The sequence below is a fragment of the Fundulus heteroclitus genome, unplaced genomic scaffold, assembly GCF_011125445.2.
Source record: "Fundulus heteroclitus isolate FHET01 unplaced genomic scaffold, MU-UCD_Fhet_4.1 scaffold_57, whole genome shotgun sequence".
Taxonomy (NCBI): Eukaryota; Metazoa; Chordata; class Actinopteri; order Cyprinodontiformes; family Fundulidae; genus Fundulus; species Fundulus heteroclitus.
Window position 1 is genome coordinate 450,467 of NW_023397000.1, and position 17,822 is coordinate 468,288.

At 40.1% G+C, this 17,822-nt stretch overlaps 1 protein-coding gene across 7 annotated transcripts in view; it reads right to left on the reverse strand.

Annotated features, from left to right (window-relative positions):
• Positions 1-3,400: 3,400 nt before the first annotated feature.
• The window catches only part of LOC118561146 (cortexin domain-containing 1-like), a 53,706-nt gene continuing 39,284 nt past the window's right edge, over positions 3,401-17,822 (reverse strand). For 4 of the 7 annotated variants that reach the window (XM_036133073.1, XM_036133072.1, XM_036133074.1 and 1 more), the window contains one exon: positions 3,401-8,023. In XM_036133073.1, coding sequence (XP_035988966.1) covers positions 7,775-7,957 — 183 coding nt within the window. In that variant the 5' untranslated portion in view covers positions 7,958-8,023 and the 3' untranslated portion in view covers positions 3,401-7,774. Of the gene's footprint in view, positions 8,024-11,805; positions 11,895-11,963; positions 12,276-17,822 lie in introns of those variants that run through there. The other 3 variants (XR_004929800.1, XR_004929799.1, XM_036133071.1) reach the window with 2 other exon arrangements.

Here is a 17,822-nt window from a genome sequence, read left to right on the forward strand (position 1 = left end):
AAAACGTTTTCAATAAGATATGATGGTGTAGTGTATAAATAGTTTTGAACGTTAAAGAAATGCTCAAGAGCTGCGGGTGTGATGACGTCACGAGTACGCTTCTGTTCCAATACACAATACGTGCTGCGTGCTCGCGTTCTCGTCAAGTCCGATCTTCCTGTGTTCTTACCGAGAACAGACTTGACGAGAACGCGAGTACGGACTCGCGTTCTCGTGAATTGAGAAACGGCCACTGATTGCTATCAGGAGGCCATGCTGGAAGTTTGTTGATCTGGGAATAAACCAAGAACGATGACACAGTTTGACTCAGCGCACTCTTTTTAATAATACGACAGATATTATCTATCATATGTTACTGGAGCCCGCACAGAAAATATAATTAAGACCTCGAAAGAACCCAGTACATATATCCTATTAAAAAGTGTTATTTAAGATACGATAACATTAGCTAATCCTTTATTTATCCCATGACGGGGAAATTTATAGGATTAAAGCAACAGGCAGGTGCACACAACACTGACAAAATTACATAAGTATTGAAAGATATAAGAGGTAGATTAGGCAAAAAAACACTGAACATAAAAGTATTATTATTGTTATTATTAATATCTAATTGTAATAATAAAATGAAAATCACAAAACCCAAAAAGTCAACAATTTCATGATACATCAAGGTTAAATGTCAAAAGTATCGGTATCGTATCGATATCGCCGATACCCTGTATTCACTTGGTATCGGATCGATTAAAAATTCCCGGTATCGCACACCTTTAGTGGGGAGCTGGGGGGGGGGGGGACCAGCATGTGTTTGAGGAGGAGACAGAGAGAGCCATCCCTAGTGGTAACAGAGACAGTGCAGGTGGAGAGGCTTACTGCCCGATCGGATAGAGCATAGCGGCTCAGAGATGGATCACAGCGTTAATTTCAATGATTCTGCGTTATGGCCAACAAAAATTACTGATTCTGATCGATTGAATGTTGTGCGTTTAATTGCAAAAAGGAAGCCTTTCTCAGAGATTCAGAGGGCAGAGAATTCCCAAAGTATCTAACATATTCTACCTCCTGCAATGGAAGGGAAAAAAAATTGTTAGGGACTTGCTAATATACAGCAGGTCAAAAAAAGCCATATGTTGGCTTGTTGTTCTCTTAGGAAGAAAAGATCAACTAGTGCACTAAATTTAACAGATGGGTTGAAAGTATAAAATACTGAGATTTACAGAGCATGAAGTATACAGTTAAGTTGACTTCTTTTTTTTGGTGGTGTGTGTGTGTGTGTGTGTGTGTGTGTGTGTGTGTGTGTGTGTGTGTGTGTGTGTGTGTGTGTGTGTGTGTGTGTGTGTGTGTGTGTGTGTGTGTGTGTGTGTGTGTGTGTGGTGGCGGCAGATGTAGAGGGGGGGCCCAAAAAGACTGCGTTTTCCCGGGCCCTAGCAAAGCTGTCAGCTGACCTGTTCACTAATATAAAAACACTCCAAAAAAACACTTTAAAGAAGAGAAAGTAGGAAAAGAAAAGACGGAGCCGAGGTGACAGGCAGGTGACTGGCAGCTGACTGCGCAGCGCCATCTTGTTTTTAATTACAGTCAGCTCTGCTCACTTGTCAACATATACCTGCCTCAGCCAACTCATCCCTGCCACAACATCTGGTCTTGCTTAATGCATACTGCCACCGTGCCTCTACCAGTTTCTGTGTGTTCAGGCAGCTGGATTCTTCTGCCCTGTTGTGTTCAGCCCACAGGCAGCTGTATGCTGCTGTGTCTGTGTGCTGCACAAGTCTGCCTTGTCCACAGGCAAGAAGAAAGATAAGTGAGGTGTAGCCTGGCTTCATGTTTCAACTCAGTCCCGATTGTTCCTCAAGCTTGATGGCACAACAGGCTAGTCTCTATACAGTGGGCCCCCCTGGTGTGAGGGGCAGCTCCTTGGTGCCCTGTAAATGTCTCGTGTTTCATGTGGCTTTCAATTCACAGTCTGATTTATCCCACATGGCTGATTGTACAACATCCAGGTTATTTACTTATTTGTTTAGCTTGCTGAGCAAATTTGTTTGGTTCTTTAGCACAAAATGAGAGATTTCTGTTGCGATGGCTTCTCTTTGCAAATTATAGAAAAAACGCAGATGACAGCATCTGCATGTGCATGGTTGTTTTTTTTTTAACCTTTTTTTGGAATGGTTGTTTGTTCTGTATCGCTGTGTTGACCTGTGATGGACTGGCAACCAGTCCAGAGTGTACCCCGTCTCTAGCCCAATGACCACTTGAGATTGGCACCAGCTCTCTTGGGACCGTGCACAGATAAGGGGGCATAGACAATGGATGGATGGATAAAAGCACACCAGAGAGTCCACTGAGACTCTATATCAAAAATAGAAATAAAAAAACTTTTGAACCCTCGAATTATAGGTGGTCTTTTTACCTTTTGCGCACCTGGAGTCCAAGGAATGTAATTTTGAACTAAGTGTGAACTAACTACTAGAAAAGGGGAAAATATTCTCAACATGATCTAAACACATTATAGCATAGTCTGTTAGGGTTCATATAGAGTAATTACTATTATGATTTTGGTACCCTCTTTGGCATAGAGAGTATTCCTGGATCAATATGTGCTTCTGTGTTTTTTTTTTGTGTCTGCTCTGTCTTCTCTAACCCCCAGTGGGTCATGGCAGCTGGCTGTTTACACTAAACCTGGTTCTGGTTCTGCTGGAGGTTTTTCTTCCTGTTAAAGGGGGAGTTTTCCTCTCCACTGTCGCTTCATGCATGCTTGGTATGAGGGCTGGAAAGCCATCAACAATGCAGACAACTGTTCACTGTGGCTCTATGCTCTTTCAAGAGGAGTAGAGTAGAATCGATGCAATCTGCTGGGTTTCCTTAGACAGGAAACTTTTTGACCCATCAGTGTGGATGAGTTGATTGAATTTCATCTTGTAAAGAACCTTGACATGACATGTGTTTTGAATTGGCACTAAATAAATTAAATTAAATTGCATTGATATTTCTCAAAGAACCTGTATTTAAAAAAAAACACTTCAGAATAGGGTTATAGTTCCATTGTAGAAAAATGTTACATTGTATGTATAGATGTAAATGGAATTAACTTGTATAGGGCTTTTCCAGTTATACTGGCCACTCAAAGTGCTTCACACTATAGCCACATTCACCCAATCACACTCATTAACGTGCACACATTCATATGCAGATCGGTAGGCAACTGGTAGTGCCTTGCCCAGGGGCACATCGACATGTGACCGGGGAGCTAGAATCAAACCCACAATCTTCCAATTGCAAGACCAGGCAACTGTGGCTCAATGGGTTGAGCCACAGTTGCCGATGTAATGAGCATTGTATAACATTAGATTTGCTATTAGGAGGTCTCTACTAGTTATACACAATAAGCAACCTTGAAGGTGTATTTAAGAAGGGATAGTTAGTAAACTTTTATTTATATTTTTCCAATATTGACATTGCTCTTCATGCTGAATAGAAAAAAAATAATAATTGATATCAAGAAGCAAGGCATGCCGTTCTCTGATCCACGGTTTAATCATCCAACACATTTACAGTAGACTTTGGATTAAATTTGGCATTCAACAAACTGGAGCCTCTGCAGATTAAGATATGAAAGGCACTTCAGAACATGCAAATGCAAGTTGTTTCATACATAATAAAGACTGTATATGCAGACAATTATGTTAAACGTAACCAGGAGGATGTACATTCTGAGAGCCATGTTTGACTCTGACAAACCAGTTGTTACAGGCAAATTATACAACCAAATTGTTCAGGTGTTACAACTCACACATCCCCGAGCTGTAATACACCATATAGCAGGAAAATCCGGGCAATATTAAGAGTGTCTTTTAGTTTAAGAACAAAAGTACCGGTCTTCAAGAGTACCAATTTTCCCTTAGATATCTTACTGCTCTTTTAAAATTCACTCATAATAAAAAAACATTGCTTCTGGTATGGAGAAGTCTCTTGGAGAAGAGATGAAATATTTCAACAAAGAAGAACACATCCAGAAGACCTACTCAACTTTTTTTCTTTTTCTACCTGGACACATCAGGACCTGAGATGCATCAGGACATGTGTATGATTTGGTTTGACATTATTGTAAAATACATAAATGGCTGTAGAATCACCAAAATGTAAAACCATGTTTTACCACTATATGTCGTGCTATACTGTTCTACTACACTGAATAAATTTTGGGTATTTTGTGCACACAAAAAAGATGATGAGGAAGAAGCATTATGTAGTAATTCTGAAGCAACATCTCTAGACATCAGTGCACAGATTAAAGCTTGGGCACAGGCAATGGAACGCTGACCCCAAATAGGTTAAAAAATGGGTTTAGGTCAACAAAGTCATTTTTTTTTTGTCAAGCATGGATTTCAATCCTATAGACGAACTTTTGCCAGAGCTGAAAGGATGAGTGGGAGTAATGCAGCTTCTGGAAAATTTGTCTAGAGAGGGAAAGCAGAACACTATGAGGCCTTTGAGATGACAATAGTGAAGCATTCTGATAAAATCACAAATCTGCTGAAAGCTTTGCCATGAGTGAAAAGTGACCTTGTGGCTGCTCTGTTTCCAAAGTAGTTAACTTTAGAAGACAGTAATGTTGCACTGACTGTCATTCCATTGGCAGGAATTTTGACAGGTTTATTCTGTAAGAGCAGAAAGACGGCACCAGGATAGTGAACACTTTAAAATAAGCAACAAAAGAGAGCAAACAGGAAAAAACAACATATCTCACTGTTGTACAAATATAAATGCAGGACTGATTATTCAAATAATCAGTTTTAGCAGCATTAAATCTGACAGCAGAATCAGTTTTAAAGGGAGACGGAGCTTATTGCCTAGCAAGTAAGAGTTTTATGAAGTTTTTTTAGTATGACATATTGGTGCAAAAATTGTGCTGTTCAATGTAAAGAATTCCACATGTCGTAATTTTTTAAACTTCTCTGTGTCATAAAATTATAAACAAAATGTTTAGAATTTATGAATAAAGCCTGGTGCAGTGGGGTCATCTGCAAATTTAAAGGGTACACAAGATCAGACTGGATCGGACAGGCAGGATACCGTTAATGTGCAAGTCAGTCAAGAAATATTTATAAAATATACAAAATTTGCATATGTGCTTTACAATAAAAGGCATACACAAGGGCTTCCATAATAGTTGACATACTGAACAGAAATAAACATAACATTGGACTAACACTTTGCCTTGAAAATCTTAGGAGCTTACATGGCATACATTACAAACAAGCTTTACCTAATTGTCTTCCAAACTGAGCCTGTTACACCTTCATTGTGTTTTCTTCTCATTTTAAAGACAGAGAAGAAATTGAGGTTTGACATACATCTACACTTCATACTGTTACATGGTGTGCTTGGTTATGTTCATTTCATGCTTGCTCAGGAACAGATCGCTGCAAACAATCTAAGATGATGTAGTTAGCTGGACTTTCTTACATAGACAACGTATTACCGGCAGACATTGGATTAAGCAAATTGTAATAATTGCTGGCAAAGTTATAGGAGTGAGATTACCCAATTTAGAAGAAATCTTTTTAAAAAGAGTCCTACAAAAAGCCGAACACATAATTCATTCTTCAAATCACCCACTTTATAGTGAATTTGAGCTTCTACCATCAGGGAGGAGATTCAGGCATGCTAAAATCAAGAACAAACAGATGGAAAAAAGTTTTACTAGCCAGGCCATCATTCTGATACATTTTAAAGGTTATCAGGCTTGATTATTTGTTCAGCCTGTTTTAATTGATACTTGTACATGTTAATTCATTTTGTGATTGTTTCTGTGTGTGGGTATTGTCTATGTTTTCTTGTCAAACATTGCTGTAATGAGAATTTCCCTAAGGGGACACAATACAGTGATACTGATAGTGATAGTAAACTGATATAAACTGCATTGTTTTATAACTGATCACACATTGGAATGTATATAATTGAGTTTTAATCTATGTAATTGTATTGTACTGGATTAATTTATACATTTGTGAATCTGAAATGGATTTGTTTGTCTTGAGGTGACATGTTGTGAATTGAATTGATTTGAATTCAATCGCAATGAATGCCACCTATAAATCGAAGATGGTCTACCATGACACCACAACGTCAGTGATTAAACATTTGAGAAAAAAGCGCTCTGTTCCAACCTATCTGAAGACAAGATAATGTTTAATTCTATCATGGTAATGTAAATCATATTGGTTGCTGAAATCCTGGCAGATAACATAATCATTGTGTTATAATAATTTAAGAATGGATATGTAACATGTATGTAAATATTTTCTGCATGTTCTGGAAAATAGTGTACTACTATGCCTTGTTTAGTATGCAGATTAGTCAAAAATAAAAAGAGCAGTATGTTCTAGCCAATAATAAATTCCCCTTTTATTTCACCACAAATCCCACCACGTTATGTCCAAGCCTGTATCTGCCCTAATTGCCTTTTTGAACATTTCACATAAAGTGAACTGGCTTTCATCAAACTCAGGCAAAAACAGGAGCACTCTGCCACATCACTTCACATACTTGCCCAATATTTGTATACTAGGAACACTACTTGATGGGGATGTGCCGATGTGATCCTAAGGATCTGATCTTATTTTTAAATCATGGCCTGCTGTGAAAAAGACCTTAAAAGTTTGTTGCAGATTGCTCTCTGTCTGTGTACATCCTGTTATCAGGTATCACTTTGTGATGAAGAAATACTAGTCATTACTCATCATGAAATTCTATGCAAAGCTTTGTGAGGCAAAACAACCACAGTGAAATATGTTCCAAGTTCAAATATCATCAAGTGGCATTAAAACCGAGACTTGGCATGCTAGTCCACACTGTGAGTTTGTTCAAGAATTTAAGCAATCTGTATGACCTTTGGAAGGGGCCTAAAGTGTTCCTTGGTGGCAAGCTTCCTTTGATGATTAGACCTTAGGCCAAAGAGACAGCTAATAGTGGATGAAAAAAAGAAGTTAATAAGGTCAACATGAATTTTTGTTCTCCTAATAACCCCACCTAAAGATTCTGATTTAAAATAAGAATCTGATGTAAAACTATGCTGTTTTTGCTATTGTATGCTGGTTGTTATTGTTATTTACGTCTCATGACTTTCACTTAATTCCAGGTTTTTTATTCTTGCCATTGGCTGCTTTCCAAATTAATTCATCCCTTTTCTGTTGAGTTCTTAGTTACTTCCTGGCTTCTGTTCACACTGCTTTTTGGTTTTGACTCTTATTTTTGCTTTGGTCTTTTTCCATTTGGTTTGTATACAAAAACTGGTTACTTCTAGCTTTACTTACCCTTGCTAAATATGTGAAAAGAAACTGAAATTTTCTGTCTATGAATACAAACCAGTTGAAAATAATAATAAACACTGCTGAATTTTTATCTTTTCATCCTTCAGATCCTTACTTTGAATGCTTTTTAAAATACAAAGTGGCTTTCCGATGTGAAATTTAAATATTTTACTCACTAATAAGATAATCTAAATTGCACCATGTAGATTATTTACATGTTAAGACATGTGCTTAAATTTAGAAAACAAACAAGTACTTTAAAAATAATTAGAACTAGATCCATTTCTGGATTCAGATTCTCATGTTGCTTGGTTAGAATTTGAATCTATGAGATGAAACAGATTGAGATAGTGAAACAAAAAGAGCAATGGGCGTTCTCTTGGTGAAGACTTCGGTGGTTTCGTCCAGTGGGTTATAGCCAGAAGCTGCGCATGGTTTGCAAACTGCCTGTGTGCTTAGAAGTATTAGTCATCCAAGTGCTGCTCCTCCCATGTGGAGGTTGGAATAGCACTGTAAGGGTCCATTATGACCTTGGCACAGCGTATGATCATGGCTATCAGCAGAAGGCAGAGGAAGGTGACGCCAGCTAGGGTCAGGCCCTGGTCCACATCCACAAAAGATGGCTCTGCTGTGCCTTCCACCTCCATGACTCCTGTTGTCTGCTGTCTTCCTCTGACATGTCCACATATCCTGCTCTCATCCTAAAGCCTTCTCTGTAGATGCAGATAAACAGGAAAAACACTGAATTATTAATGAATGAAAGATTTTAAACAAGATTTTAAAATGCAGACTTGACATACATTAACAATACTAAGTGCAGAGAACTTGTATCATTCTCTGTTTTTCTAATCTATGCACTGTACTACGGTTGTGATCCATGCACGTTAGAGTCTAGCACAGTTCAACTTGTTGCTGTGTGCTTATAATTGTGTAATTTATGTTAACCCCTGCTGAGCTCGATAATAAACCATAATAAAACTGTGCCGCTTGTTTTTCATTTTTAATTGTGAAAATCCGGCACGGTGTCAGAAGTGTTGCAACAGGCACAGATGCTGGACTTCTAATTTCCCACGAGAGGATTTTGCCAGGTAGACCAGTGTCTGTCAGCCCTGTTCCTGAGGGCCTACAGTTGTTCCTGTTTTAGACATTACTGCAAAAGCACACCTAATTCAAATCATTGCATTATTACTTGAGATGCCATCAATGCTGCAGAAGCCTGTTAATCACCCCACTAATTTAAGTCAGGTATGTGGCAGAAGGGAAACTCCTAAAACATGTATGAATGTCGGCCCTGAGGACTAAGTTTAAGAAACACCTGATATAGACAACAGAGAACATGGCAGATGGATTCTGGCTGTTTTTGTTGTGAGCAACATAGGGAATTGTTAGATATTTGAACAGGAAGAAAACTTTTTCAGTATACTCTGCTCAGCTTGTTGCATCTAGCGCAATAGCAGTTAAACTTTGTCTTGTTTAACTTGTCAGGATTGAGAGGCACTGTTGACTTGCAGCACGAAGGTCCTTAGTTCAAATCCCAAAATTGGGTCTTTCTGCATGGAGTTTGTATGTTCTCCCAGTGCAAGCAGGGATTCTCTCCACGTACTCTGGCTTCCTTCCACAGTCCATAAATATGACTCTTAAGTTAATTGGTGTCTCTAAATTGCCCTAAGGTATGAGTGTGTGTGCATTATTTGTTCTGTGTGTGGATGAAAGGATGAATGAGTGTATGTGTGAGAACCCTGTTAGAGAAGATCATTTCTTATTCCAACTAAGTACAAGGAGAAACCAGAGTGCCTCTAGTGTTCAAGGGCATGTCTAACCCAAAAGCCAATAGAATAATGGAATAGCACAGTCACGTTTAATCTTATGCAAGGGATCTAGGTATTGAAGCAAAGAGCTGCAGATGTAGAAATTATAGATGCCATAACTGATCAAAAAAATCAAAGGGAGGATAAAATGTAAAGCCAGTTTGCTCAGTCTGGGACATAGCATACTGTCAACTGCAACAATTGTAGTGGTGTTCATGTTGCCAAGAAAATTGAATGTTCACATGAAAGGAAGGTTAAGCTTTTTTACTGTGGGAGTAAATTACTTGAATTGAAACAAAAGTGGTCTATGTGACCAAGTGTAATATTGTCTTAAAAAGATTTTGACTACAAAAAGATTGATGACTAACCTGTACAAATACAATTAACCTACGTACTTGCCTATTGTTGCAGCAACTATGACTAAGTGATCATACACACCATTGTTTGTTGTTGATCACTATGTACATGAAATGATATTGGACTTATTTCTTTAAGTAAAGATGTTCACCAGATAAACATGCCTGAAGTGTATTGAGTCATATTTCTTGATGCCATGTTTGTGTTTTGGTGCCCCCACATCTCTCACAGCTTCCGCCTACTTTAATCAGTCTCATCTGATCCATCTGTGCCATGTCCCCTGCTTCACTTCAGCGCTGCACTACTTAACCCCTTAAGCCTAGAGTAATTTAGGAGTAATTTCTGCCTGAAATTACATACCTGAATTAATGTACAGCTCCACAGGTATAAAGTGTAAATGTAAACTTTTAGTATTTGTGTAAATCTGAGGCATTAAGGAATATTTTTGAAGTAGAACTACTGTTGCAAATGTCACTATGTCAGATTTATAGGTGATTAAACAGGGACAAAATTTCATTTCCTAAGCCTCACCTAAATATTTGTCAAAATAAAAACTGCAAAACTACTTGAAAAAATATAGGAGAAGACTTTGTATATCTACAAGTATACTGTAGCAAGTCTGGACTTAACCAACGGAAGCATATTTGTTTCACAAAGGATTTTGTAGGCAGTGTGACAGGTGGACCTTTGATTTTGGCAACATTAGCCAAAACTGTGTCAAATGGGTTTTTCACTCCAAAAAGTGAAGCAGGTCAAATAAAAATGCAGATTTCCATTATAGGTCTCCTTCTGCATATGACAAAGCCTTTGGTTGTAAGATTTACCCTGTGTTTCATCAACATCAATCATTGTGCACAGCATTGTTATTTTTTAAAATGGTGGCACAGAAGCCCGTAGCCACCGGAGGCAACTGGCTTGTAATGTTTTTCTTTGTGTTTTTGTTCATTTTATCATAACTCCAAGCTCTAATCCAATACAAGGGAGGAGAGCTACTTGAATTGGGGTCAAACCCCAAAGCGTATGGATTGTACTGATCATGGAAACCGGACATTATTCCATCCAAAATACAACAGAGAACAACACCTCTGTTCCTTCCACTTCTGAGGCCTAGATACAGGAGGAAGCGTAGCGAAGCCGTGGTTGCCATGGGGGCAGCCAAGAGGCTAAAGGCTGATCCACACAGGCCAGCTCTGCCCAGTCTCTTCCTATTCAACATTAGATCACTCGCCAACAAACTGGACGAGATCCTGCTGAGGATTTCCTCGCGTAAGATGGACAGCTGTGTAGTGATCTTTTTGGAGATGTGGCTTAACGACAACATGTCCAATGCCGCAGTCAAGCCAGCAGGTCACACTTTGTTCAGAGCTGACCAGACCGAAGCGGCAGAGGTGGAGGTAATTACATCCACAACTCTTGGTACACAGCTGCAAGAGCGAGCGGAACCTTCTGCTCCCCCGATCTGGAATATCTTGCAGTTAAGTGAAAACCATTTAAACTAGTTAGAGAGTTTAGTTCTCTCACTATTATTGGCTGCAGCAGCTCCTCGCTTTGGATCATCAGTTTACATCACTTTAGTCCTGATCCCTGCATACAAACTACTGATATGCAGAACCAGATCCGTGATCAAAACCATTCAGATTTGAACTGAAGAGGCCTGCTCAGCTTTACAGGACTGCTTTAAACACACCGGCTGGGAAGTGTTGAAAGACGGCACTGATCTAGAGGTTTACACATCATCTTTGCTGTCTTATATTCACCTCTGCACTGATGCTGTCCTACCCACAATAACAATTATAATGTTTCCTAATCAGAAACCATGGGTAGATAGCACAGTGTAGACTCTGCTGAAGGCCTGGAATGCAGCATTCAGATCAGGAGACAGACTGGGCTACAGCAGGACTTGAAGTGAATTGAAAAAGGGCATTTAGAAGGTAAAGCACAGATACAAGCAGCACATCTAGAACCACTACAGCAGCAATAACCCATGCGACATATGGCGAGGCCTCAGGACCATCACGTATTATAAGCACAGTGACACAGCTCTCCCTGACACCTTAAACAGCTTTTTCGGACACTTCGACTTCCCAAGCAGCAGGTCTAAACATCTTCCCCAGCCACAAGTGAAGCACCAGCTCCTTGTCCTGCAGCTCCACCAAGGGACCTTCTTATTAATTAAATTCAATAAAATTTAATTCACAACACATCATCTCAAGGCACTTGGCAATGTCAGATTCAGTCAAATCATGTAGACAGATTGGTCAAAAAGTTTCATGTCATGTTCGGCTTAATGTGTTTCGCCCACATGCAGAAAACACTCGGGAAAACAGATAGATTAGAAAAGGTTTATTAAACTTGAATCACAGGAAGAGTGCTGTCTGACTGGAGTTGAGTCGGGACGGGAACAAGGGACCGGACCAATCTGGGAAGACGGGAAGAGGATTAACACATGGAGGGGACGAGGGGAATGTGCTGCTGGACGTAAGCTTACCACTAGGTTTGAAAGCCAGACCGGGGAGGAGGAGGTGTGGACTCAGCGCTTGCTTGGTGGTGGGAACACAGGTGTCCGAGAGACCAGAGAGCGGAGGCAGAAGTGGGTCCGAGCAGCACCGGGATGTCCAGTGGTCCAGAGCAGCACCGAGATGTCCAGGGGTCCAGAGCAGCGGGAGTCACCAGTAGATGTCCGGAGGGAACAGAATCCCAGAACGAGGAACTGACTCGAGAGGAATTCAGAGGAGCGGGCATGAGAGGAGGACTTGGAGTTGTTGACACAGGAGGAGGACTTCGGGACGAACGGAGGAACCTGGGAAACACAGAGGTAAGAGCGTTTTAGTCTTTTGTTAGAGATCGCGAAGCTAGAGGCCACAACTGATTGCATACCACGACGGTAACACTCTGGCATATTCCTGCTTTCTGCGTGCTGCTTAAATGGAGCTGTCTGGTGCTGCTCAACCGTCCGCAGGTGTGTGGGCTCCGCCCACTGGCCAACACCGAACACCTGTGGAAAAAGGGCAGCAGAACCGGTAGCACGCTACACAGCCCTGCTGACTGCAAACCCAGCAGATTGCATCAAGTATTTGAAGCAGTCCCTTATTCTGAGCATGTATGAAGTGACAGTGGAGAGCAAAACTCCCCTTTAACAGGAAAGAAAACCTCCAGCAGATCCAGGTTCAGTGTAAACGGAATCTGTCTCAACTGACTGGGGGTTAAAGAAGACGGAGCAAAGACACAAAAAAAGCACAGAAACACACACTGATCCAGGTATCCTTTTTTTCAGGTATCCTTTCAATGTTATATGGTAATGGCAGATGATCTTCCCCTCTGGATGGTGTCACAGCTAACAGGACACCAGACCAGGTGTTTCTATTATGAGAAAAAAGACAGAGAGAACCAAAAGAAGACAGTTTGAATAACAACAAACAATGCAAATTGGAGAACAGTAGGGGAAGCATCAGAATCAAGTTTATTGCCAAGTAGGTTTGCACTTAGACTTACAAAAAATGATCTTGATGTTGTCCAGCAGCCTAACCCGAGAGCAACATAACTAAAAAAATTATACTAAAAAGATAGCTCAGGTTAACTTAAACCACTCTAACTATAAGCTTTGTCAAAAAGGAAAGTTTTAAGATTAGTCTTAAAAGTAAAAGTAGGGGGTCTGCCTCACGGACCAAAACTGGGAGTTGGTTTCACAGGAGAGGAGCCTGATAGTTAAAGGATCTCCCTCCCATTCTACTTTTTATAGACTCTAGGAACAACCAGCAGACCTGCAGTCTGAGAGCGAAGTGCTCTGTTAGGAACATACGGGGTAATCAGCTCACTTATGGACCTTGATCGTTAGGGGTTTTATATGTGAGAAGGAGAATTTTAAATTCTATTCTTGATTTAACAAGATGCCAATGAAGGGAAGCTAAAATCCCTCTTATTGGTTTTCATCAGAACTCCTGCAGCAGCATTTTGGATCAGCATAGTAATTGTGCCCCACAAAGGTCTACTGAGAGTGTGTTAGGCATGCGCACTGCGATTTCATATGTTTATCATTTAAACAAACGTTGGTGAGCCGGCCCCAATGTCAAGGCACCTCAACAGTATTAACCTACTAAGAGTGTCAGTATTCTGGCATACTTAAATATATAGACACAATGTTTATAACACAATTTCATTGGTGAGGCAATCTGTCTTTTTTACAATATTACTCTATAAAGAACGATCCTGTCCCACTAATTGTGAGTGTAGAGCTCCACAGCGACATCTGGTGGGGCCTGGCTCCACTGGCCCCAAATGCAGACGCCACAGTTGCTACCATTAAACCGATGATTAATAAGGACATTTAAAGAAGCTAACGCTAACCGATAACCACTGGGTGTCACTCAGTCTGTGTCACACATCTTCATACAGATGGTGCATGACGAAGGTGCGCAACACTGCATGTTTGAGAGGATAGCTATTTTAGTTCAGAATAAATTACTTTTAAACTTTGACATTTACATGGAAGTGGAAGGTAATGAGAACAATATTCTATCCCTCTGTGCCCAGAACGCTGCATTTAGAAAAAAACTGAACAAGTCGGCAAGCCTCTCCTGTGTAGCCAGTTATTGCAAGAAAAATAAGCAACCTGTTCAAATACCTCTAACATGTAAACACTATAAATTAACAAGCCCAAATTTGTTGATCATACTTGGCAACACTGACGGAAGCCTGGAACACAGTGTGAGCATTTCTGGAGGTCCCTTTCCCTCTCTGTCATCAGACTCTTTAACAAACATGAAAAAAGCATGACTGAGTTACGTATTGTAACATCAACAGTGCTGGACGCCTCCCTCGGCCTGCTCCATCATGCTGCCACACAGGCCAGCTGACAGCTTTGCTAGGGCCCGGGACAACACGGTCTTTTTGGGCCCCCCTTGTACACCTGCCGCCAAAACACACACACACACACACACACACACACACCAAAAAAGAGTCAACTTAACTGTATACTTCATGCCCTGAAAATCTCTATATTTTATATTTTCAACCCATCTATTGAATTTAGTGCACTAGTTGATCTTTTCTTCATAAGAGAACAACAAGCACTGCAGCCAAAATATGGCCTTTTTGGACCTGCTGTATATTAGCCAGTGCCTAACAATTTTTCCCTTCCATTGCAGGAGGTAGAATATGTTAGATACTTTGGGAATTCTCTGCCCTCTGAATCTGCTGGCAGTTCACTTGCCATGTCTGAGAAAGACTTCCTTTTTGCCATTAAACGCACAACATTCATTCAATCAGAATCAGTCAGTTTTGTTGGCCATAACGCGGGATCATTGAAATTAACGCTGTGATCCATCACTGAGCGACTATGCTCAGACTATCCAGTCGGGCAGTAAGCCTCTCCACCTGCACTGTCTCTGTTATCGCTAGGGATGGCTCTCTCTGTCTCCTCCTCAAACACTAGCTGCATCCCCCCCCCCTCCCAGCTCCCCGCCTCAGCTGGCTTCTGCTTTCAGACTGAACCTGTATGGCAAGCCTTTTTAACATAAATTTGGTTTCGTCTGACTATCCATAATTACATTCCAGATATCTTAAAATGCATTTTGACTAGACAAAACTACATTTTGACCATCCGGAATGGTAATTTAAGATATCTTTATTTACATTCTGACAAGGAAGAATAATAATTCAAGATATCTTCAATTACATTTTGAATTGTCAAAATTCTTTTCAAGATATCTCAAATTACGTCACCGGATTCGTCATTGAAAGCGTCACACATCCGTAATTGTAATTTAAGATATCTCGAACGTAATTATGACTAGTCAGAATTACAATTTAAGATATCTGAAATAAGACATTGCGTGTAAGCCCCTTATTGGCTGTAAGCTGTCCATATAATTGCCAGAACATTCAATGGCGCTGGCAGTTTTCAACAAAATTGTAAGAAAATACCATAATATAGAAAGAGCTTTTTCAGTATGGGATATGCGGAGAGCACGAAAATAGTATACTTGAAGAATGCTTAAGAAATTTGCAAAGATTTTCGGATTTACTTGCTGCCGACACACACAATGCACTGAAAAACGGTTAAGGGAAGCTGAAAGCGCTACTATCGACTCATGTCCAAGCTGGAAATAAGGAATATTCCTCAGCCCGGGCCAGTTCAGTTAATAACCAAATGCAGTTTTTAAACTGTGGTAAAGCTATCTGCCTCTTCGGAAATTATGGTAAAGCCAGCTAGCTCTTGATTTTGACATGCTAGATGGCGCAAGACATTACAGCACCCTCCTTTAGCTTCTCTGAAAACAAAAGCGCACGCCTCCGGTTCATGTGTGATGACCTATGGCAAGCCATTTCGTAATTCAAGATATCAGTAACGTCATTTTGACTAGTCAGAATGTCAATTTAAGATATCTTAAATGGAAAAGCTGAATAATTCAAGATATCTCTACTTCATTTAGAGATATCTTAAAAGGAATTTTGACTAGTCAAAAATTACAATTCAAGATATAAAAAAATGGTAAAATGGCTTGTACTTGTATAACGCTTTAACTGGTCTTGACGACCTCCAAAGCGCTTCACATTACAGTTCAGTCATTCACCTATTCACACCCTGACGGTGGTGAGCTATGTTAGTAGTTACAGCTGCCTTGGGGCAGACTGACAGAGGCAAGGCTGCCATGCACAGGTGCCACCGGCCCCTCTGACCACTGCCAGCAGGCAATATGGGTGAAGTGTCTTGCCCAAGGACACAACGACAGAGATAGTCAGTGCGGGGGACCGAACCGGCAACCTGTCAATTGCAAGACAAACTCCCTAACCTCTGTGCCACGTCGCATATCTTAAAGGAAGTTTGACTAGTCAAAATTACAATTCAAGATATCTCAAATTTAGTTTTTACTAGTCAAAACTGCATTTCGATTTCGCCTATCCAAAAATACATTTAAGATATCTTGAATTATGGTGGCATAAAATATATATTTAATTAGAATTATGACTAGTCATAATTCATTCGAGATATCTTGAATTGACGTCTCCATACAACACAATGGTAAATCTGATGTCATTTTGACTAGTCAGAATGTAATTAGAGATATCTCGAATAGGTATTTTGACTGGTCAAAATTCAATTAGAGATATCTTAAATCGCTAAAATGTATAGTCATAAAACAATTTGAGATCTCTCGAATGTAAGGGCGGGACAACCAAATTTATGTTAAACGGCTTGCTATAGAACCTGGACCTCTGCCCTCTCCCTGCTTTCTGCTCTTTTGGCACTAAGCTTAGGTATTTCTGTAAAAGAAAAGGTGTTTTTCCCCCTTACACACTATACTTTAAAATCACATTGATAAACACATCGCTTCTTACCTACCTCTGCATTTCCGTTTCTAGACCTGTTCCTGACTCATCCTCAGTTTTAAAAAAATATTTACTCATAAAATCCCTCAAGCCTTTGGTGTCATCTTCTCTTTTTCTTTTTTCTTTTCTGTTCACCTGTGATTCTTAATTTGCAGCGGAACAAACTTTCAAAGTTCCAACCAGCCGATGTCGTCTTCTTCTTCTTCTTCTTGATTTTAATGGCGGTTGGCAAACAACTATGTGGTGCATTACCGCCACGAACCAGTAAGGAGTGTGGACAGGATAGACATGCTCAAACAGCCGTTGTCCTAATGGTCAAACCATTTTATGTTGGGGTGGGGGAAGTTCTAATGGCCCCTTAATTAAAGAAAACATATTACATATACCTAATGCAGAAATATATATATATTGAGTTACTCTAATAAATATTTTTCACACAAATATTTTCTGAAAAATTACTTCTGCCTGTATTTTATTGGTCAGAGTGTCAGTTTTGAGCCCCCTTTGGTCTTGGGCCCGGGACAATTGACCCATTTGTCCCCCCTTGTCAGCTTGGCTCCACCACACTAAGGTGGCAGCCCAGGAAGAGGGCTGCCACCTTATTAAATTCAATTCAGTTTTATTTATATAGCACCAATTCATGAAATATGTGATCTCAGGGCACTTTACAAAGTCAAATTCATTCATATTATACAGATTGGGTCAGATTATACATATTGGTCAAATATTTCTAATATAAGGGAACCAGTTGATTGCATCAAAGTCTCGACAAGCAGCATTCACTCCTGGAGAAGCGTAGAGCCACAGGGAGAGTCGTCTGCATTGTCCATGGCTTTGCAGCAATCCCTCATACTGAGCAAGCATGAAGCGACAGCGGAAAGAAAAACTCCCCATTAGCGGGAAGGAAAACCTTGATGATGACGATGCTGACTAATGATAACAGAAATATCAAAAGATAGTAGTCATAATTTATAACCAACATAGCCTTCATGTTTGACACTACTCAGATTGCTTTCTT